At 42.9% G+C, this 21,574-nt stretch overlaps 2 protein-coding genes and 1 long non-coding RNA gene across 8 annotated transcripts; 1 reads left to right on the top strand and 2 right to left on the bottom strand.

Annotated features, from left to right (window-relative positions):
* Positions 1-228: 228 nt before the first annotated feature.
* VDAC3 (voltage dependent anion channel 3) lies at positions 229-10,633 on the bottom strand. 6 transcript variants are annotated; one of them, XM_051640716.1, is made up of 9 exons: positions 10,540-10,633; positions 9,064-9,135; positions 7,935-7,984; positions 4,443-4,595; positions 4,265-4,317; positions 2,853-3,080; positions 2,008-2,158; positions 954-1,011; positions 229-725 (listed from the first exon to the last, which is right to left on the bottom strand). In XM_051640716.1, the coding sequence occupies exons 1-9, from the start codon at positions 10,607-10,609 to the stop codon at positions 634-636; spliced, it is 927 nt and encodes a 308-aa protein (XP_051496676.1). In that variant the 5' UTR covers positions 10,610-10,633; the 3' UTR covers positions 229-633. The 6 variants fall into 6 exon arrangements, with proteins under 6 accessions (XP_051496676.1, XP_051496680.1, XP_051496677.1 ...); XM_051640720.1 differs by lacking the exon at positions 10,540-10,633 and adding an exon at positions 10,217-10,469; XM_051640717.1 differs by lacking the exon at positions 10,540-10,633 and adding an exon at positions 10,113-10,151.
* A 14-nt stretch (positions 10,634-10,647) lies between these two features.
* LOC127394645 (uncharacterized) lies at positions 10,648-17,931 on the top strand. The gene is made up of 3 exons (XR_007891668.1): positions 10,648-11,020; positions 11,417-11,590; positions 17,839-17,931. It is a non-coding gene; the product is annotated as an uncharacterized LOC127394645 (long non-coding RNA).
* Positions 11,622-20,051, bottom strand: POLB (DNA polymerase beta). Its single transcript, XM_051640704.1, has 14 exons — positions 19,888-20,051; positions 19,748-19,805; positions 19,570-19,636; positions 18,984-19,058; positions 18,458-18,516; positions 17,905-17,954; positions 17,459-17,510; positions 15,930-15,984; positions 15,786-15,858; positions 15,023-15,093; positions 14,203-14,289; positions 13,736-13,800; positions 13,065-13,204; positions 11,622-12,493 (listed from the first exon to the last, which is right to left on the bottom strand). Exons 1-14 carry the CDS (start codon positions 19,946-19,948, stop codon positions 12,399-12,401), a joined length of 1,008 nt encoding a protein of 335 aa, XP_051496664.1. The 5' UTR covers positions 19,949-20,051; the 3' UTR covers positions 11,622-12,398.
* Between the last annotated feature and the right edge of the window lie 1,523 nt (positions 20,052-21,574).

A 21,574-nucleotide genomic window follows, 5' to 3' on the forward strand; every position in this document is an offset into this window, starting at 1 on the left:
AAAGCTGCTTTCATTGTGCAGGTCTCTCAAACTTGAGAGGTGTAAGGATGTTATCCTAGAGACTGCAGAGAAGGAAATCTTCGGTGTACACATACAGTTTAACAAAACATTAGCAGATTATCTATTAACCATGCTTCAAGTTGCACAAAAAAAAAAAAAAAGACAGCAAGCACAGATGGGTGGAGTATAGCTTTTCTGAACTTTACTGAGAGACAAGACCCACCAACATTATGTTCCAACTGTGACCAATTTATTTCATTCTGACGTAAACCCAAGTTTCCACTACAGCATAGAGACCACCTTTTATAAAAGGTTGTGAAGTACTGGACATGCAGGATGAAATACAATAATGGGGAGAGGTGGGATTTTCTTCCGGTTTTAGGAATAGATTTAAAATACAGGAAACCAAAGTGAAATGTGGCACAAACATCACAACTTCCATGCATGCCTTCAAGTATCTCCCTTTGATGTGCTGGCACTCTCTGGACTTCAGTGTTGGGTTAAAATGATTCTTTGGACGAGTAGAAAGTTCACACTTCTTGAAATTTCAGAGTACTATTAAGGCCGAAACACACGGGGTATGCTTTTTCTTCATCTTCCAGAGCACCACCTGTTGTTTTACTTAAAGCTGCATTAAGCTTCCAGCTCAAATCCCAGCCCAACTTTGTGACCTCCAGCACTGAAATTCTTGCCATCAACCAAGCCTGAGAGGGTCAGCTTCACACCTAGAAAAGCAAGTAATGAGACACTGCTAGCCCTGTACAATGTCTTCCTCTCAAGTACTTGAGTCTCACTAATGTGTCTTAGTTGTTACAGCAACTTCTGTACATACACATCCTTTACTTCTGTGCATCTGTATAAGATTTCTAGCTATTTTATCTATTTTGTTCTAGAAATGACAGGAAAATAGCCCAAACTAATCCTCTTTGCTGCTACCAGTTGGATGTACTTACCAGGTCGGAGGGCATGAGTGTAACCAATTCCAATCAGGCTGGCATTATTCACTTTGGCCTACAGGAAAAAAGAAATGGCGGTATTTATACACTGTATAAATATTCAGACAGAATTGTCCCAGTGCCCTGAGATGGTGACTTACATATAAAGTCAGCTACTTGTAGACTAATCTCCAGCAGAGGCATACTCTAATCTTTTTCCTTTGCTTCTCAAGAGTTTCCAGCTTAAGCTGTAACAGGCTTAAGTAACAGTTCCAATCTTTCCCTAAAACTGTGACCCATTATGCCTACATAAAATGCTACCTTGTCCTTCACTGCCTCCAGCATTGTCTCTTTATATCCTTCAAAGGACTAGTTACTACAGTCCTGTAGTAGCCAATGAAATCTGTCTTGTTCCTCTGGTCACATATTGCTTAGTAGTGATTTTTTTTAATAAGCAATTAAATATATGAAGATGAAAAGCCATTTTGCTTTGAGCTGTTTACAATAGTATTTCTCATCTTCAGTAACAAGTACTTGCTACTTTTACTTGCTGTCACATCTTGGTTGGATGTGTTTTGTCTCCTGAGCTTCCCTCTCACACACACTTTAAACTTTTTTTTTTTTTTTTGCATTAACATTTCTGCAAGAATTTGCAAGTATCAGTAACACACCACCTATCTCAGGACCTGACTTTCAAGGTTTAGCTGTTAGGAGAAGGCTATAAGCTCAGTTCAACTTCCACTGTTTTACATTATGCAGTAGAGAATAAGGGAATTAAAAGGACAATGCATTCTCTCATTACCATTTGAAAACACATTTTGCATAGGCTCCAAGCATACTAGGTCAGACCAGTGACTATTTCACCATGGACAAAACAGTGCTTTAGATTTTTTTTTCGTTGTTTCACAAATATGACCTGTGAAGTCCAATTTTAAATTTGAGCCACAACAGAAGCCACAGCTTGCCATCTACCATACTTCCTCAGTGACTACATAAAACAACTACTTCATACCATGCATCTTCAGTATTTAAGGGAGTTTGACATACTTTTTCCTGTAACAAAAATTCTTACCACAACAGAAGTCTTCTCATCCAGTTGATATTTAGCAGCAATACCAAAACGTGTGTTGTTACTGCCAGCAGTCCATGCAAGATTGACTGATGTCTCAACCTTATTATTAACCTTCTGATAAATAGACCCACCAAACTCGGTGCCATCATTCCTGTTTGTGATAGATGTGTGTCAAGAAGCCTTTTCTTGTTTCGTAAATACAAACTCTTTAGATTAATTCTTCCCCACAATCACTTGATCATTATATCTTAAAATGAACCAAGATCTTTCATGCTTTACTGGCCCCGTGCTCATCTACTTCCTAGCTGGAGCTAGCAGACTTTGGGCTCAGTTTTTTCACCCAAAACATAAGTTTTGCTTGCAGAATGCAACGAGACTTTCCAACAGCTCAGACCTTTGGTTTGAGGTTCTGACAAAAAAACCCCAAAACCAATAGATAGCTTACTTGTCTTAAGAAAGCCAGAAGCTTTCAATCTGGTAGGGAAAAGGGTAAGGTACAGTAGCTTAATCGAAGGTTCTTCTATCTAGTGTTAAAATAGAAGTTAAAGTTTACAGATTTCCATTCCAAATTAACATTATAAAGTGCCTTTACACCACTACTATATATATATATATATATACACATATATAAAAAAACCTTGAAATAAGGTCTCAAAAGACAACCAAAAGTTGGAAAGTTGCCCATGCTTTAATTGCACTGAAGATGAAAACATTGAATATAAATTATTTCAAAACAAATCTGCATCCTCTTCCATAAACCCAACTTTCATCTCACTCTGTTAATGCTCCCATGTCATCTACTTTGGCTCCTCTGATATGGTTTTCTAGGCTCAGATAATACTTACACATTAGTGTGCAGCTGAAAGTCTCCTGCCTTATAACCCAGGGCAAAGTTGTTTTGTGAAAGCTTGGACTTAGCTGTATCAAAAGCCATCTGGTAGCCAGCAAGCCAGCCTTCATAGCCCAACACTGCCCAGCCATAGATGGTTGGTCCAGAGAGATCAATGTCTATGTTGCAGCCTAGATTTACATATTCTCTTTTGTAGGAAGTCTTCAACTTTCCACTCTTCTTCCTGCAGAGAGAAACACGCCATTTTATTCTGGATAATATACCAGTATGTACTATGTGGTTTTAGTCATGTATGTATGTCCCTTAAGGCCAATCAATTAAATGACTGTAATGCCTCTTCAAACCTTAACATCAACAGCTGCTGAAGAGGGCATGGGATAAGGTTGATATTGGTATTAGGTATATTTGTGTGGTGCCACTTTCTCTTCCACCGTCTCACACTCCTTAAGATCCATCAAGAAGAAAAAAAGACAAAAGAATTTCTGCTTAATGCTCTAAAATCCATCAGGTTTAAAATTTCATTCTCCACAAGTGAGTGCAACGCGTTATGGCATCATCAGTTTCTTCCAGGAGCATCATGACATCCTGTGCCAATATCTGGCCTCTGTCCTCCAGTGACTTTTGGCCTGCTTGATTCCCTCCACCTTTCCTTCATTCTTCACAGCTGGCTCCCAGTCTTCTCTACTGAAAACTAATTTCCTCACCCTCCAGACATTATCCACTAAGCCTTTTTCTGTGCCTCTGGAGAACCCACCTCGTCTCTCCATTGCGTCGTGCTCATTTTGCTATCAATTCAAACTGAACATAACAGACAAGTTTTTATCATGGCATTGATTCTTTCACGCTGAAGACACAGCAAAATGTGCTGCTTGTCACTCATACCCAGGTTTGGGGTTTCATTTTTGACTTAGCTTCTAATTCCTTACATCCAAATAGTATTTCAAACTCCGATTTTTCTGATAGGCTCTCCCCCGTAATAAAGAAATACCAGTGATTATTTACAAATGCAGCTTCATCTCCTCATTCAGTTGTGAACATGCCCAAAAGCATCAGGGAAAAAAAAAAATTGCTTTGTGTCCTTAAGGCACTGAGTTGACAGCTCTAGGACCATGACAAAAATGGTACAAGTGGTCCATGTAAGACCTAGCAGTTGTAGGGGAAAGTTACAAAAATACAATACTTATTGCAGAACAATGCATTTTCCAGTGGCCAAAAAGCTGACTCATTTCTAGCAGACCTTGTCCTTCTGAGCCCAGTATTATCCATTGCCTTCAAAATAATCTATAGCATCTTTAGAATATTCTACATTAAATTTTGAGTATTTACACAATGACCAGAAAGAGTATTTCTAATTAAAAGTTACAGGAAGTTCTACCACTCCTCAGATGAAGATAACAAAATATTTACCCTGTGTTTGGTACAAATGTAGTGTCAAGAGCCACCTTCAGTCCTTCAGCCAACTGCAAAGACAAATAGACATCTGTTCGTAACTCTGCTGAAATGTGATTGTGCATGTTTTCTGCTCAACTCGATATTTTCACATACCAGATGCAGAAACATTTCCAGAATATCTGCTTCCTCTTACCTGATCCTCCACAGCAATTTCCGTTCCCAGTGTGTTGTCTGTGTTCCACTTCTGGGTGAATGTAAGTCCATAGTCTTTGACCTTATATTTGGTCTCCAGATTGCCTGAAGCCTTGCCTGTGTCTGTGTTGGAAGAACCAGTTGCAGTGAATTCCTGCCAAGAACACAGTACAAGTTTCAGCACCGTGATGTTTAATTGCTTTCACTTTTTCCACTTGTCAAGTGCCAGCACTCATACTTGCTACCCTCGAAATCCTCCTCTCCTTCCCCATCCCCACCAAAAAGAATTATTGTTGCATCACAAAATACTACTTCTTTTGGCATCTCCATGCTGGATATTTTTAATTGAGGTGTCCTGGAACTTGCTTAGGTTGTAAAAAGCATTAGTACACAAAGACCTGACATCTTCACTTTTTAGCTGCATCATTATTTGATTACCTGCTCCCTCCTTTAATTTTACTGCACTTTTTTCCTAACTTATCCAACCAACCTTCCCTGCACAAAAAAACCCCAACCCTTTTCTCACTGTCTTTTTTCCACTCCACAGTGGCAATTGTTATGTCAGCATTCCACAATCTGTACCTTCAAAAGGATCCATACTGAGATACGAAAAGATACTTGCTTGGGATACAAAGTTGATTGCAGCCCTGGATTTTTCCTCACAATCTCCTCTAATTCCCTTTCTCATCTTACCAGAACTGTCCCAATTCTGCATGAAATAGCACCTGTTACAGTCCTTCTAGAAATCCACTCTCCCTTAAGAAAAGCAATTCAACATCCCACTTAAACTGCTAGATGAATTAAAAAAAAACAAACCAACAACAAAACAACTGATTATTCTCTTTTCTCATCTCATTGTTTCTTCCCTTCCTTTTTTTTCTTTGTCAACCTTTCAGCAGTGAAAATGTCTTCTAGAGAATGGTCATTGATGCTTTTCACACTGACCACTGCACCCTAACACTGCTGTGTTAGCATCTGAGAACTGATTTCATTTCAGTTGTCCTCATCTCTCAAATATTTTCCTTGATCAAAGATAATTAATCTGCCATTACATTACCAAATTACACCTCTTTTGAAGTTGTAAATATTGAATGATTCAGATGGCAGTATCCATTGCCAACACATCTAAGCTTTGGAACCCTGACTTCCTAGATCCATTTCATTCCAGGACAGTATTCCTGGATGCTGTGTATGTTACTTTCACAATTCTAAACTTTGCATTGTACAAAATCTGTCTTTCAGTGGTTGTGAAGTGCCAGGGAAGTACAGCCAGCTAACGCTCTTTACACACTGTGTAAAGGCACAACAGGGCAAAAACGGAACAAAACAAACAAGCAACAAACAAAAAAAACCACCCCAACACTTATTGGAGTTAATGCACTACTGCAACAGCACAGCAGTTTTATAACACACCTAGGCAGCCAGCAAAAATATGTGACACAAGAAGTCAGGATGTGTTAGATTATCCTTTAAGACATAATTGCTACACACTGCTCCAATGTCACTTCCACAAATTCAGTGCAAAGACACCTCAAACCTGTACTGGAATTCAGAAGTAACTTTCTTCTGATCTTAGGGCAGATAACTTATGAAAAATGCTTGATTTGTTTCTCAGATCAAGCATAAGAAAGATTGTAAAATGCTTTTCTCAGCCAAAGGAAAAAGCCCTGCGCTGTCCTATGATGAACAGCCAAAGGATTTTGCCAGGTGTCAGAACTGGATCTGTTTCTGGAAGCAGAAGCATCTGCTGCCATCAGTCTTTAACTGTCTAAACTAGCGATGTCTCATCAAACCATCTCGTGTAAAAGCATTTCTTGAATTTTTTGTAGCTGACAAATCAAACTCATTCTGGCTTCATGTCACGCTTCAGTCTGGATCGGCAATCAAACTCAGCTTCTCATTGACCTTCTAGATTACGGTGGCTGGCATCTTCAGGAGTGCCATGCCCTGACAAGGCCAAACCATTTGCAATCTGTAGAACAGTTATAACTAATAGACACTACCATTGTTCTAAGATCACAGGAAGGAAAACACCAAATATATTTCTCTATCATCATAACCAGAGATGCTAATCTCCATCCCCCAGACCCCATTCTGTTCCAGCAGAATACTCATTAGAAATACTAACAAGCACAAAACCTGATGCTACAGACAACTGTATAAATACAATACCTATTTTGTTTTCCCTCCTGCTGTTTTTACAGCATTCTTATTGTGGATTGTTCAACAAAGATTGCAAATGGCTTTACATACGTTACTCATAAAGTAGATTGATAGCTATGGACACAGTCAGACTTCATGAAGTGGATGATAACATGACTAAAAACAATGGAACAGTTTATGAATCACAGTATGGACAACAAAAAACCTGGGTAGACAAAGCAATAACGAGCCAACATGCCAAAACAGTCATTGCTCTTACCAGCTGTATAAACATCCAACACGAAAGTTGCATGGAAAAAGAAAAGCCCATTTTAGAACTTAATACAGTTGTTCCCTCACATTCAGAAGGCAGCATAATTAGTCATTAGCATACTATCTGAGAACCAAAACTTCCAGCCAGGAAAACTATGCATATCATGAGATGTCAGCAGCTGGTAGCAGTCGTAGTATAGAGACCACACAATTCTTCGTACGTACGTGTTCCTGGTGTACAAGTAATCCATCAAAAGCTCAACTGGGACAGAATACAGTATTACAAAAGGAATGACTTGCACCTTTTGCATGGTAGGAAAGCAAGAGAAGGAGTGAGCTAAGGCAGTTATGGTTATGCAGTAGGCTGAAAAGCAGGAGAGCTTGTCAACCAGAAGGACTATCAAGTGGTAGCACACACAGAACTCTGACTCAGTGTAAGAATAACCTTATCTACTAAAATACATTACCAAAATTATGAAATCCATTTGTGTTTTTGCTAGCCCTCCAGTGAAATAATGAGGATGCTCCACTTCCTCATCATTAAAGTAGGGATCACAGTATTTTCTAATTATCTGAAGTGCTACAGCTTAATTAACATATATAAAATGCTCTCAAATTCTACACAAAGGGTACTGCAGGAGGACTTTTAATTAAATCTTGCACTCTAAGCATAGTGGAGATGAGTGAAAATGAAGTTAAGTTAAACTGTGGCTCTTATTTGGCCCTTGGCCTTTTTTCTGGACTCAAAATCCTGTAAAAACCAACAACAGCAGAGAAGCAACAGAGAAAAGCCATATGGCTTAAAGGACTGGATGATCTTACAGGTCTTTTCCACCCTGAATGATTCTGTGATTCTATGTCCACAACAAAATGTGTGAAAATTCTTGCATGCTGCAGAAAAGAAGTACAGCTTTGCCAGTTCCACACATCTTTACAGAAATACCTCAGCTAGCTACAGGTTTTAAAATGAGGACTGAAAGAGAGAAGCAACACCTGCTATTGAGTTATTACCACAAACCAGTTTGGGAATTTGTCTTTCCCTTGCAATGCTGGTGATGTTGAAAGCATGAGTACTTACCACCCCAGTGGAAGACTTGGTCTTCAGCTCCAGCTTGACCATTCCAAATCCTGAAAATAGGAGAGTACACAGTATCTGCTTCACTGCCATGTGAAGCAAGGCTTATTTCCAACACATACAAATTACAGCAGGTAGGATACACTGACCTGAAACAGCCTATTTTCATATTTCAACAGTTGTTAATCTTCCTGAGGAATAACTGAAGGAATTTTGAAATTCAAAATGGGTGGCCTCATAATTTATAGTCATAACAGTCACTCATCATCAAGTATCTCCTTCTGTAGCTACCTGCAGTCTGGGACCAATCAATACAGTTACCATTTCTTCTGATTTACTCAATTTACTTTTCTGATTGCAGGGCAGGAATTTTTCCCTTCTCCAAGAAAAATCAGTTTCAACTTAATTGGGCCAGTGCCCTATGCAGAGATACTATTGCTTTCTTCCTTTCTTATCTGCTATGAATCTAGGGAAATAGTTGGTTCTTACTGGAACAACTGACCCTAAAGCATGGAACCTGAGCTGAGTTTTAGCAAATCCTTAGCTCCAGGGTGGCAAGGACCAGACCAGAGTGCTTTTTAATTTTATGTAGCACGTGGATTTGGGATACAAATGCCATCTTTATAAACCAGATACAAAATGTTAATGTTTTTAGTACTGCTCACAGAAAAGGGACTTGTATCAGAACTTCTCCATTTAAATTATTTGAAGAGGAATGCCAAGACTGTGAAATTATTTCCACTACAGCTATGATAAAAGATAAATATCATTCTACCTAAGGAACATGTTTTTTGCCACACATGGGCTCCATACTATGGCAATCTACATGGGTCTGACTGATTTAATGCCTCTAAATACAAAAATTGAGAGGTAAAAAATGCAGCATTCTTCAGAGACTGTTTTGGAGTGCAACTTAAGGTCAAATTCACAACTTTTGCTGCTACCTCTTCTGCCTGCTGCAGCATTTTCATGATACATGTCTAAAGTTCAAATTCAGAATGGACTAGATGCTCCAGGCCTCTGAAGAATTCCTACCACAAGGTGTTAAGGGAATCTTTGGAGCACCAATGTCATTTTCAAGACGCCTAAGAAAAAATATGAAAGGTTATCAAACCATAGTCACATTACTTACCATATCCCTTGTTAAATACATCCCTGGCAGACTTTCCCAAGTCACTGTAGGATGGTGGGATAGCCATTGGATCTGAAACATATTGGAAGTTGTAAGAGTTAGTTTTAACAGTATAAAATCTAAACTATATCCAAAGGGTTTTATCAATGTCTGCGTACTTCACCACTACGGAACTGCAAGACCTTTGAAGAACATTTGTGGAAGTCATCTTTGCATCATTGTCATTTTGTCAGAAACAAACTTCAAGGAAGCTATGAAAGCAAATATGGTACTTGGAATCACTCAACCCCAGGAACAGTATTACATTCAACTGCTTATATAGGCCCCACATTCCTACACTGCAAGGAGAGCTCGTGGGAGCCTTGTTACTGTTCTGATGAGCAAACACTGCTTTTGTGACAGGACCCTTTCTGAAAGTCACCTCAACACCAAACAGTCCCAAAGGAAAGATACCTGACTGCCATTTGCACTTGTGACTACTTAGAAAAAAGATTTTTCAGGTTAGGTCTTGCTGAAATACAAAAATTCCATGCTAATAATAAGCAGCTCTACTTGCAAGCCAGAATTGTTTTGAGGAACTGAGCTCCCAGTTCCACAACTATTTATACTACATTTGAATTAGTCTCCACCGACCAGATGGGATAACAACAGCCAACAAAACACAGTGTAAAGTGGGAAAAGAAACATCTAGAACTAAGCCACAGTACCCACTTTAAACTCCTTGATTTAAACAAGCCCTTCTTAATTTTGTGCTTTGACTTTCTTTCCCCATTAGTACAAGCAGCACAGGACAAAATATATGCAGGAGCAAAAGGCTGGGGGCAACGTTGCCATTTTCAGATATAATGTACAGTGAGCAAAGGTCTGTACGTCAATTGCAAAAAGAGAACAGCAAACTGGGAATGGGACTGGGACTGGGACTGGGACTGGGAATGGGACTGGGAATGCCGGTGAAGAACAGACATCACACCCGCACCGGCCCACGGAATAACTGGAAAAACAACGAACCCCAAAGCGTACAGAAGAGAGAAAAACGCGCAGAAACGCACTTCGAGCCGCCGTGACCGGCGTCACGCGCCGCTCGGCGGGAGCGAAGGGCCGCGCGGGCGCGGGCACGAGCACGAGCACGAGCACGAGCAGCGCCGCCTCTCACCGGCGCGCGTTACGCAACGGGTAACGGAGCGCGGCCCGGGCCGGCCCCTGCCCGGCGGAACGGCCGTGCCGTGGGAACGCTCCGTCGCTGCCGCCCACCCAAGTCCGAGAAACCGGAGAGCTGGCAAGACCCCCTCCGCCTGCAGCAGAGCGGCAGCCGGGCAGCGCCTCGGCGGCCCGCGGAGGCGGAAGCGCCGGGTGGAGCGAGCGCCCGGCGCCCCCCCAGGGCTCTAGTCCAGCCCCGCCGCCACAGGGTGACCCGGAGGACGCCCGCCCCGGCCCGAGCAAGGCCCGGGCCCCGCCGCGCCCGGGCCCCGCCGCTACCTGCCGGCCGCGCCGCCTGCGGGGAGAGGGCTCGGTGACCCCGAGCCCGCATGCGCCGCCCCTCGCGCATGCGCGGCTGCCGTTGCTGCGGCCCCTCCTGTCAGCGCGGCGGGGGCTGCGCGGCCCGGGGCGCTGCGGGGCCGGCCCCGCTCCTGCGCTGCCGCGGCTCACGACTCTCGCGGGAAGAAGCCGGGCGCTGTTTCCGCCAGCAGGAAGGCTCCGCGGCGCCAGCCCTCCCGTTGCTGTAAGAAACGACCGGATCCCGCCGCGGACGCAACCCCCGGAGCAGAAAGTTGTGGGCCTGCTCGCGGGCCTGAAGGCTGCAGACCCATCGTCAGGCCTGGTACGAACCGGCTCCGGCTGCACTTCGCCCCTGCCTGCCACAGCCTCCAGCAGGTGCTGCAGCTGCCACGCCCTTCAGCTGCCTCACCAAGAGCTCCCACGCTCACTGCAGCCCTCGCTGAACTGCTCGAAGCCCCTGGTAAGAACCACGGTGGGCCTGAGGCTAAGGAAGGAGATAGGCACACCCAGGCTTGATGCAAGAATTGCGATAAAAACAACAGAAGGCACAGCCACTATCAATGGTAAACCCCAAACACTAGTCTACATACACATAATAGTACAGTACATGCCCCTTTAGACAGATTCCCTAGAAACAGCGTGAGGTTTGCAGCTATTATCTCACATGATTACCAAATATCTTGCAGTCCAGTTCTGCAGGAGGAGGTAAAGAAAAAGTAAAAGCAATGCAGCCCAGGATAAGGGCCAGTTAAATGGGGTTAGATGAAGAGAGAAACAAACAACAAAAAAGGAGACATATATTTATATAGTCCAAGAAAAATAAACATTCTGAATAAGACATTTTTCTTCCACCTAGAATAATTCACTGTTGTTGAGAGAGACTGCAGGGCCAGCAAATTTTGCCTCAAATCCCAAGACACAGTCACCTTCTGGGCTACTGGTTGAGGATGATGGAGAACACTGTGCTGCCTAGGAAACACCTGAAACAGTAAGCTTGTGTTACTGTTTCTTGATGCTCTTAAAATTACAGGTAAGAAAAGTCAAACAGGATTACACATTAATTATGGAATTCTCACTTGGTTTATTTCCACTGATTAGTGAAGAAAACAAACAGAGTACCTCAGATATGTCTATTTTTTTATGAGGCATCACATAGTACCAAGTTAATTTCTAGTCACCTTACATACCACTGCATGCATTAAGGCTTGCAAGCATTCCCACAATATAATTAAACTTATAATAGGAAAAATGGAAGTATCAATCTGTAATCACCATTACTAAGACTGATCAACACTAATTCTATAAGAACAAGTTAAAATGTAGTTGTTCTGTAGGCTTAAGTCAGATCACAGTAAGAAACAGTGACATCTGTCTTTGTTTTGTGATTCCTGTCAGGTTCAGTAGTCTGACAATACAGATGCATACTCTGCCCCTTAAGGGCAGAAAGGACTAGAATCGGTGGCAAGATGGAACAGTTTGCCTTTACATCAGAACTTTTTGCTCCTGCTTAAATAGAAACCTGTGATTCATCATCCAATAGATTTTTTACTATATCCTAAAGCAAAAGACAACATGCATTCTCTAAGGGGTCTGCCACACCACTTTCCCCACAGGTTTTTCTAGTATTGCAGCCCATTCAGTTAAATACAGTGTTTTAATGAGCTTTAAGGGGAGAGAGATTTAATCATCACTACACATTCTGTGCTACTGCCATGGACTTCCTTTAAACATCAGTAATGTACACTTCTTGCAATAACATCCAAAGAAAGCATGTGCACTTTGTACATTGATAAGAAGCTATGGAAGCCTTTCTCTGGGTTACAAAGCTAGAGAAGCAGTTATTCACTCCGATCCTTTGGCTCTCGGTATTTCCACTCAATATAATCAAAGATGTCTTCTTCACATTCGACTGGCAGGGCCTCCCCAGCAACTCCTACAAGAAAATTACAGATGTTATTTGAAAGGTGGAAGGTCTGTAAAATCCTGAAATGCTGAATACACTGCAAGATTAAGACAAAACTGCTGTAAATAAGAGAGACAAAAAAAACAGAACAACCCCCATGAGCTTTTCATACAGTGCTTAGGTACTGAGTCTCATTAGTGTCAAAGGAAATAAAGTAACTTTAGGTCCATGCGGTTATGCACTTAAAAGACATTAATGCATGGATTTATGCATAGCCAGTCCCCCTCCAAAACAGAACAACTAAAGGACATATCTTGTTAAAATAGTGAGAAACCACACATATGCAATGCAAAAATAGTAGACATGTAATTAAGTAGATTAGGTGGCCCAAAGAGGTACCTTTGTGCCACAGTGCTGCCTGTATGTAAGTAGGCCATCTCTTCCTGGTATAATGGTGTCCAGTACCAGAAAGGACACTGAAAAATTTCTTAAGCTACAGTATTTATCAGAAGTATTTCCAGTACACTGAAAAAACAATTTAAGCAGATCACCACACAAAGCACAGAACTGGAAAGAATACTGTGTACAAAGGCCCACTGACCAGTGACACCCAAGGGACGGATTGTGTACTCATTGATTGTGAAGCCCTTTTCCAGAGCATGAGCTCTCATGTTCTTATTGAATATATCACTTCCTGTGAAATACAGTACACCACAGTAATACTGATCTTTGGGGATAAGCCTAGAATAAAAGTGGAAGAAAAGTACATATTCAGAACAAATATATAACAAAACAGTTACAAACCACTTGGAATTCAGCCATCTAGACACTGTTCTAGGTTTATTTCCTGTTTGCATGCACACTCTGCAACTCTCAGCATTTGATTTCCCCACAAGCCAGATGCAAGAACGTGTATCAAAGAAAGGTTCAGCACATCTACCCTGACCCAGAGGTTACTGGTGTTTAGCCACTACATAGTTATGGTGCTTGCACTCCTGCCAAGAATTAATGTCAAAGCAGTGTGATAAAGTAGGTCAATTCTGAAACTGGACATAAAATCATGACATAAAATTCAGCATTCTTGCTAATAACATGTTGTAGATACTGGCAATTGTCCAGTGGCTTCCATACAGCAGAGGAATCACAAACATAGTTAATGCCATGTTCTGAACGTGGAAGTAGAAATCTGAATGCAGAACTTGATGCAAATGCCTACTATGTAGCAGATAGCTAGGTAGGGGTTTTGGGATTGGGGTTTTTTTTTGTGTGTACCTGATATCAATTCTCCTGTGTGGATAGGCTGTCCCATCTTCTTTATTTGGCAGCTGACAGACACCCTGTGAGGAAGCAAGAAAAACAAAAAATTAAAAGTTAAACAGTTTTGAGATCAGTCTTCACATACCCACCCCTGTGAACACTCTCTAAACAATCCTCAGTCACCCTGGAGAGCTATGTTAAATTCCTACTGAACAGATTAAATATTTTAGTATAACAGGTTGATGTCATAGTACTGAGAATCACTATTTCACACTGTTAAGAGGACCATAGTTCAAAGTAGCATGTAACTGCTTCTGGAGTTTTTGTTACAGCAGGAAGGATCACAGGACTTCTCATGTCCTGTTCCTCTGCCTTAATTATTATCAACTCCAGCATTCCAAACAACGTATCTTGTATATATCCTAGCTTCTGTTAGGAAAGGTAATCCTCCCTAGCATCCCTCACCACCAAAAAAGCCTTACCATGAATTTGGTGTCACCTTTAGACAGCATATCTGTGACAAAGTGGACTTTTTCCAGTTGTTCTACAACTTGATGCAGAAGTTTTGGCTAGGAACAGTAACAACATAGAAGAGATTTCAAAAATAACAAGAATATCTTACCCATTTACCAAACAATAGCCCACATAAGTATAGGACATCACTATAATGATGTATATTACTGTGCATGAAATCTGACCCACGGGGGAAAAAAAGCTGATAGAATTATAGCTGTGCATCAAAAGAAATTATTCCACTGAAATCTCCATGTCAGATTGTTTTGCTGGAAGTGACAAAACTCATCTCGTGGTTTGAGCTTTGAACTTTTAATCAATGCATCTATAGAAGCAACACAAGAAATACAAACTTTTCTCCAGACTTTGTCCAGAAAGATTATAAGGGCAGCTGGACATTTGCTTCTCATCCAGAAGATTACAGCTACATAAAGAAATACTCTACATTTAATCCCTAGCTTTATCCAGCTAGCTGTTAACAGTTCCACATTGTAAAAGCACGTGAATTCAAGGGGGTGGGGGAAGTGTGTGTGAGGAGAATAGGAGGGACACAAGGAGAAGAGTAAACATACAGAGTAGTTCTGCAGTAGGAACACAATGTGATACATGACCTGAGACGTGATTATCGCTCCTCAAAATAAATATGGTGATCCAAGAGAGGAGTTTACTATTACAGTAAAACAAAATGATGCAAGAAGCTGCAATGCAAGTTGTGAGACTACACATCTTCTGAATATACCCTCATGGAAATAATACACAGTACTGATCCACTGTAGCAAAGAAACTCACCTGTTTGGATGATTCAGATGTGAAACTTGGATGGGTTATGAGAATGTCCATATCACCGCTTGACTCTGCGCCTAGGCAAGTAAGCAAATTAAAATACCTCAGCATCCATCTAACCTCTTCCTAGAAATGTATTATTATTCGTAGAAAATAGTCACTATTCAAGATATTTGTGAAAAAAAACAACTAAGTAAGAGAACATTGTTCTTCAAAAAGTTTATAACCCGACATATCTCAGAAAATATCCAAGAATTTCTTGCTGTACTCTAGCAGTGTAGCACAAATGTTGTTAACGTAAAAGTAAAACAAACTACTACTATGTTACAATATACTACTCTTCATGGGGGCAGGGTGGAGAAGCAAGAATTTATGTAAGTGTTTCATCACTGAACTAACTAGTCAAGACAATACAAAGAAGAAAAAACCAGGTTCAAGCACAGAATTTGTCTAGAAGGTGTCACTGTTTGACTCAGGATCAGCAGTTAAACCAGAGACACCGATGCTCTCGATCCCCTTCCACCCAGGTACGGAAGGAGAGAGAAAATGACACAGACACTCTGGATTGAAAACTAAACTAGACACCTTTAATTAAACAATAATGCTGAAAGAAAATATATGCAATTATGTACCCAATTGCCTCTCCCCACCCCCAGCAACACCCACAGCACTCTCCTTAGCACAGCTCAAACCAGGACAGAAGGATAACATACAAAATAATGAGTCTTACTTATTAGCCTGTAAAAACCAACAAGATCAGTGTACCAACCTCGTCTAAAACTGCCACAGACTGTAGCAATATAGTTTGGGTCCAGCTTCTTTACCTCATTCAGCACAATTTCCTGTATAAAGGAAAGATGTCAGTCATACACTGGCCACCAGTGCCTCAAATTCTTGATAAAGACATTCTTACCTGCATTTGCAGCATTTCTTCCCTTGGGATTCTCTTCTCAAAATCTTCAAAATATCTGCATATATAAAAATAAAAGTGTCTGAAAGAGTGTCAGGGGTAGCATCTGAACATTTCAGTCAATTAAATGTGTATCAGAGGAAAGAATACACCTTGTATTACTGTCACATCATAAAAAACTCCTCCCCATTCTCACCAAACATCTTGCCAAGCAATAGTAAAAACTCACAATTACACATTTGTCAATACTTAGAAGATGGTTTAATTGGCTATCATTTCTACTGCATATGATGAGCTGCTATGACATGGGAGTAACATTACCATATAGCCAATTGGTTTGTATTTATGTAGCCTTCTAAAAATCAGAAGGGTTCCTGACAAAACTCAGTCCACCAGCCAGCAGAAGGAACAGGTCACTCACCCATGGTCAGAGGTGATCTATGTTGGAAAGAGCTAAATAGAAGCTCAGAACAGTATCTTTGCATGCAGCTGCAGAAAACAGACTGCCAGCATGCTGCTTGACTGCAGAGAAAAACAAGCTAGGTGAAACAGTGATGCACCTGACCAGCATATTTGTCACCCCTTCAGCACCAGAATCACTGACAGCAGGCACTGGCAGGAGGATACTGCAGCCTCAGAGCCCCTTTCCTCAACATTCATTACACAACCACTCCAATCTCAAGCTCTGCAGACAGAGTTTCTGCATATGGGACACCACACCCTGCTCCAAGAGCTGCAGTGCAACTAGGGACAAAAGGACCACCATAGAACACCACCATTCCTTCAGCTCAGCACTTACCAGAGGTTCTGAAACATCATCTGAGCAGAATGCTGGAAGCAGACCCAAGGGCAATGTGTGCACTAGCAACATGGATAGGTCAGATGAGTTTTCTTATACTTAAGAGTTAAAGGTTTTCCCTTGAATGCTCTCACATATAAAGACAAGGATGCACACTGGGTGTGAGGCTCAGATGAGCAGTGGGAAGGTGACAGTCAGGCCACATATTTCATATCTCTGCCACTGTGGAAAACGGGCCTCACATAGGACCAATTCAAATATAGGGCTTCATTTGGTTAACTTTCAGCTTCTTGCAAACACACCTATAGTTCTTCCAGAACTTGTAGCACACTGGAACAGCCACTCTGCAAGCAGCATTCAAGCTGCTAGGGACAGACACTGCATGGCATTCTCAGCTTCAGACATGCAAAAGTCTTACCTTACTCACAGCACATAACAAAAAATAGCCTGGGCTACTTTAATGCACATTATCAAGAAACATCACTGGTATCTTGCTAAAGTGATTCTCCACAAGCTAACTAAAAAAGTAATCTGAGTTTAATTCCACCTCTGGATGGAGACTAAGCCTACTGAATTTCAACCCCAATGAAGCAAAAGCTTTGAACAACTGCTGAAAACCATGTAACGCACACACAGAGCAGAACCTTAATCAGTCTGTATAACCTTAGCATTACATTCTGGTGTCTGAAGGAGTCATTAGAAAAGCCAAGCACATGCACCCAAGAAAGCTTACTTCAACCCAATTCGCTGGTGATGAGTCAACTTGTGCTCAATTTTTCTTAAATCTAGAAGAATTAAGAAAAACAAAAAAAGGAGTTACTTGAGGACTAATTACATTACAGTAAGTTTCCATCAGTGCAAAAGATGATGCATGTAAAGGATATATAACAAGAAAACAGCAACCTCAAAGGAAGAGATTTAAACTGACTACTCAACAGCTGATGAGTACAAACACATAGAACACTTCCTGATAAAGACTTCAACAGACCATTCACCTCAAAGCCAAAATCCTTGTTATTTTCCATGTAATCTGGAAGCACTTTTCATTGGATATTTATGTAATGTCTATAGCCTGTGCACTAACTTTAGCATCCTATACGTTTTCCTCATCAGAACAGGCAGTTTGACAGAAAAAACACAGTACTGGAGCGTGAACCGAGGACATAAACTTACACTAACCTTCCAAAGTCTTAATTCCTTCCTCAACAAACTTCCTAGCAGCAGCAGGACTGCAACGAGAAGAGGCAATCTGTCATCAAGAACAGCAAGTATCTTACAACACTGAAAAGGACATTAGAATTCACTGTAACTGCCTAGGTTCTTCAAGATCAAGACTGAAGTAGCTTCCAATGCTTACCCAGTATACACGTTTCAGTTTGTATGTTCAATCAGCAGAGATGGCTATCCAGGACTTAGCCTGCACACTTTTTAGCACTGATATAACTGTGTAGTGGTATATAATTGTTAAAAATTATCAAAGATCTAACCAAATAGGCAATATTGGTTTAGACAATAATATTGGATGCATTATAAGGACTATTTTAATCACTGAACCAGCTTAAGGGAACAGGAACACAGCATCACAACTATGGTGTCTCAGTGTGGGCACTACAGCATCAGCTAAAATGCATTTACTTAATTATTTGTAATCACACCAATTCTATTCATAACTCCATCAAAGAAACACAAAAAGGGGAAAAACCCCAAACCAACCAGCCAACCAAAACTTTACCCAATGCCAGTAACTCGTGTCAGGAGACTGATAGATGCACTTGTATCATCTTGTCGAATCTGAAAAACAACACAAACCAAACCTTCTTTTGCTCCATTTGCAATAATCAATAAATCCTGAGAACTTAAAACAGCTTAGTCAGACTGCTTTGGAGGATCACTATAAATCAATGCAAAACAGAACCAGTGATGCTGTATGCCCCAAGCTGGTAAACTGCCCCTGAACAGCACAGTTAAACCACAAAACTCCATAGCTTTCAGTCAGAATTCCACTTCTCACAGAAAACATTCACATACTGATAATATAACCTAAAATACTTTCATAGAGGGTTCTATGGCATTGGTTTGGCTTCTCATTCTCAGCTTTCTACTTGCCATCGACTCCATGTCCACCACTCTTACGCTTGACATCAGCCTCTCCAGAGAAAAGAAAAATTGCATAAAGCAAGCAGGTTACTTTGCAAGTTACAAAGGAAAGCAACCATTGAGAAGTACAGTGCAGCAAAAAAAAACAACCACAAACCCACCTTTTCCAACTTGCGTAGTTTTCCAGTTGATAAGAACTCATCAATCTTCTCAGCTATTTTAGCACCTACTCCATCCTGAATTGGGGGGACAGGATGAGATGAGACAAGTTAACTTCAAGATTATTGAAGCCATTATATATATATATATACAAAAAAATATATATATATATATATATATATATATATAAAAATATATAAAAGGGAAGCTTTGCAGAATTTCAAGTCCAGAAAGAAGAGGCTACTACTGAAATAATGATAAGATATTGGATTATAGGGTAGCATAAGAATTCAAGGGTGCAACAAAACCAGTAGAAATAATGTAATTCCAGGGTTATATCAAAAGTTCCCCCAAAGCAAAAATTTAGAACTAGGCTTCAATCAAAGCTGCTCAAGTTTGCTGAATTTAGCAAAGCTGCAACGGAGCGGAGGGGAAGCCTGCCACAACAGAAGCCTTTCACAGGCTTCAGAGACCCAGCTACGAACCGCCTCAGCAGCCACACCGCGCCCCCGTCCCGAGCCCTGTCCCGGCACCGGCGGGACGCGCCTGGCACTGTGCTCCAGCGGCCCCGCGGGCACGGCCACCTACCAGCTTCTTGGCTTCGGCCCCGCTCTGGATCTTGCTCGGGTACCGCGCGATGACAGAAGCCGCCTTCCTGCGGAACAGGACGGGTCAGCGCGGAAGGCGCTGCCGGCCCGGCTGGCGCGGCGGCCTCTCCCCCGAGCCGGTCCGCCGGCGGAGGCGGGCGGGGGGTGGGAAGCGGTACCTGTACGCGTTGTACTTGTGGATGGCCCGGTTCACATTGCGCTCGTAGTTAGCCAGCTCTGCGGGAAGAACGGAGGTGAGAAAGGAGATGAGGATGGAGGAGCGACCCGCTCGCTCGCTCGCTCGCGCGCGCGCACCTACCGATGAGGAAGTCGGTGATGCCCTGGTTGGGGCTCTCCTGGGGAGCCTTCCGCTTGCTCATAGCCGGTACCGGCACCGGCAGCGCGCGCCGTTAAAACCCCACCGGCGTGCGCTGGGGGGGAGGGGCGCGCCTCCGGCAGTGACGTCACAGAGCACGGTGGCGTCCTTCCGGGATGTGTGGGCGGGGCCAGGGCGGGGCGCTGCTCTCCGGGACGAGTCCCCGCTTCTTCCGCTTTATGTGCCGTCTCGGCCCGCGCTGGAGAGCAGGGTGGTCAGTGTCACCGTGCGCTGACTCTTATCTAAGTGACAAGCCCCGCACAGGAAGCATCGTGCTGTTGTGTGGTGTAAACCGGGCCGATACCGGACATTTTCTCTCCTACGGACGCATAAAAAAAAAAAAAATGGTCAGTTGTGGCACTGGGGCAACGGCGGGCGCTGCAGCTCGGCAGCCGCGCACGCGCAGTGACGAAGGCCTGATGTGATGGGAGCGTGAGGGAGAGCCGGGCGGCCGGAGCTGCGGGAAGTAGGGCGGGAACACGCACACGGGAGACGGACATGAAGCTGAGAAGCGGGGCCACGGTAGCGGGGCGCGGCGGCCGGAAGTACTGAGGACCGGGGGAGTCGTAGCGGGGACTCGTACCGAGGAGGACGGGCCCGCACGGGGCCCGACCCACGTTCGGAGGCAGGAGCATAGACAAAGGGGCGGGGACACGTGGGAGGGGTGGAGAGACAGCAAAGGGAACACGCAAGAGGGGCGTGAAGGCTAGAAGGGGCGGGGCACCCGAGAAGGGAAGAGACACCTGCAAGGGGCGCGGCTACGTTCAGGGGCGGAGCCACGAAGAGGGCGGAGCCACGCACCGAACACGAAGCTTGGTATCTACGCATTTTACTGACACAGCACATTTACATTATCTTCTTACACACACAGATATATCTATATAAATAAATTTTTAGGGAATAACAAACACCTGCATTCCCCGCAGCCTCTGCCCCCCAGAGACAGTGTTTCACCTCATGCTTTAAAGGGGTGCATATGTTCACAGATATACAGTAAAAATACTTGTACTATAAAACCCCTCAATTATCCTTCTGCATTACCTTACCTGCTACAGCTCTTGACAGCTACATTGTGAAAAATGCAAGTAAATTTCTATTTTACATAAGTTTAACTGTTTTCAACCTTCAGTCACAATAGGGAAGAAATCCACCCCACAGTTTCAACTTTTTGTTAAGAGCCTTGAAAAAACCCTCCTGCCAAGACATGGGAAGGAGTTTAACAAGAAAGGAGTTCCAGTGTGAACCCCAAGACTCTTATTGTGATGCTCGGAAAGGAACAATTAACAGGGACCGCAGCAGTTTTGCTTTGTTTTGTCTTTTTCCGTAAGATTTTTTTTTTCTTCAGCGCTCGGTGCTGACATCCTGTGGCCAAACTGCAGCACAGCAGCTGCGCAGCGCCGCCGGTGCAGGAACGCGCTTTTGCAGCGGTCTCTGCTAGCACCTGGTGGCCAAATTTCGGTACTGTAGCTCAGGGTCTGCGCATACGTAGTAACGCGAAGCTTCGTGGCCCCCGATCGTGGGCGTGGCCTCGCTGCTCTCGCCCCTTATGGGCGCGGGTACCCGCGTACCTGCTTGTTGGGTGGCCCCGCCCCCGGTTGCTTCGCGGCCTTGCCCCTGCCTGCTGTGTGTC

Source organism: Apus apus, chromosome 26 (genome assembly GCF_020740795.1).
Source record: "Apus apus isolate bApuApu2 chromosome 26, bApuApu2.pri.cur, whole genome shotgun sequence".
Classification (NCBI taxonomy): Eukaryota; Metazoa; Chordata; class Aves; order Apodiformes; family Apodidae; genus Apus; species Apus apus.

Bases quoted from the DNA above. Each gene is read 5' to 3' on its own strand.
- VDAC3 (XM_051640716.1), bottom strand. From the start codon at position 10,609: ATGCGCGAGGGGCGGCGCATGCGGGCTCGGGGTCACCGAGCCCTCTCC. The intron at 9,136-10,539 runs GTAGCGGCGGGG...AATATGTTTCAG, and splicing joins GCAGGCGGCGCGGCCGGCAG to ATCCAATGGCTATCCCACCA. The intron at 7,985-9,063 runs GTAAGTAATGTG...TCCTATTTTCAG, and splicing joins TGTATTTAACAAGGGATATG to GATTTGGAATGGTCAAGCTG.
- POLB (XM_051640704.1), bottom strand. From the start codon at position 19,948: ATGAGCAAGCGGAAGGCTCCCCAGGAGAGCCCCAACCAGGGCATCACC. The intron at 17,511-17,904 runs GTTAGTGTAAGT...TAATTCTTCTAG, and splicing joins AGGAATTAAGACTTTGGAAG to ATTTAAGAAAAATTGAGCAC. The intron at 13,205-13,735 runs GTACACACAAAA...CTTTTATTCTAG, and splicing joins CACAGGAGAATTGATATCAG to GCTTATCCCCAAAGATCAGT.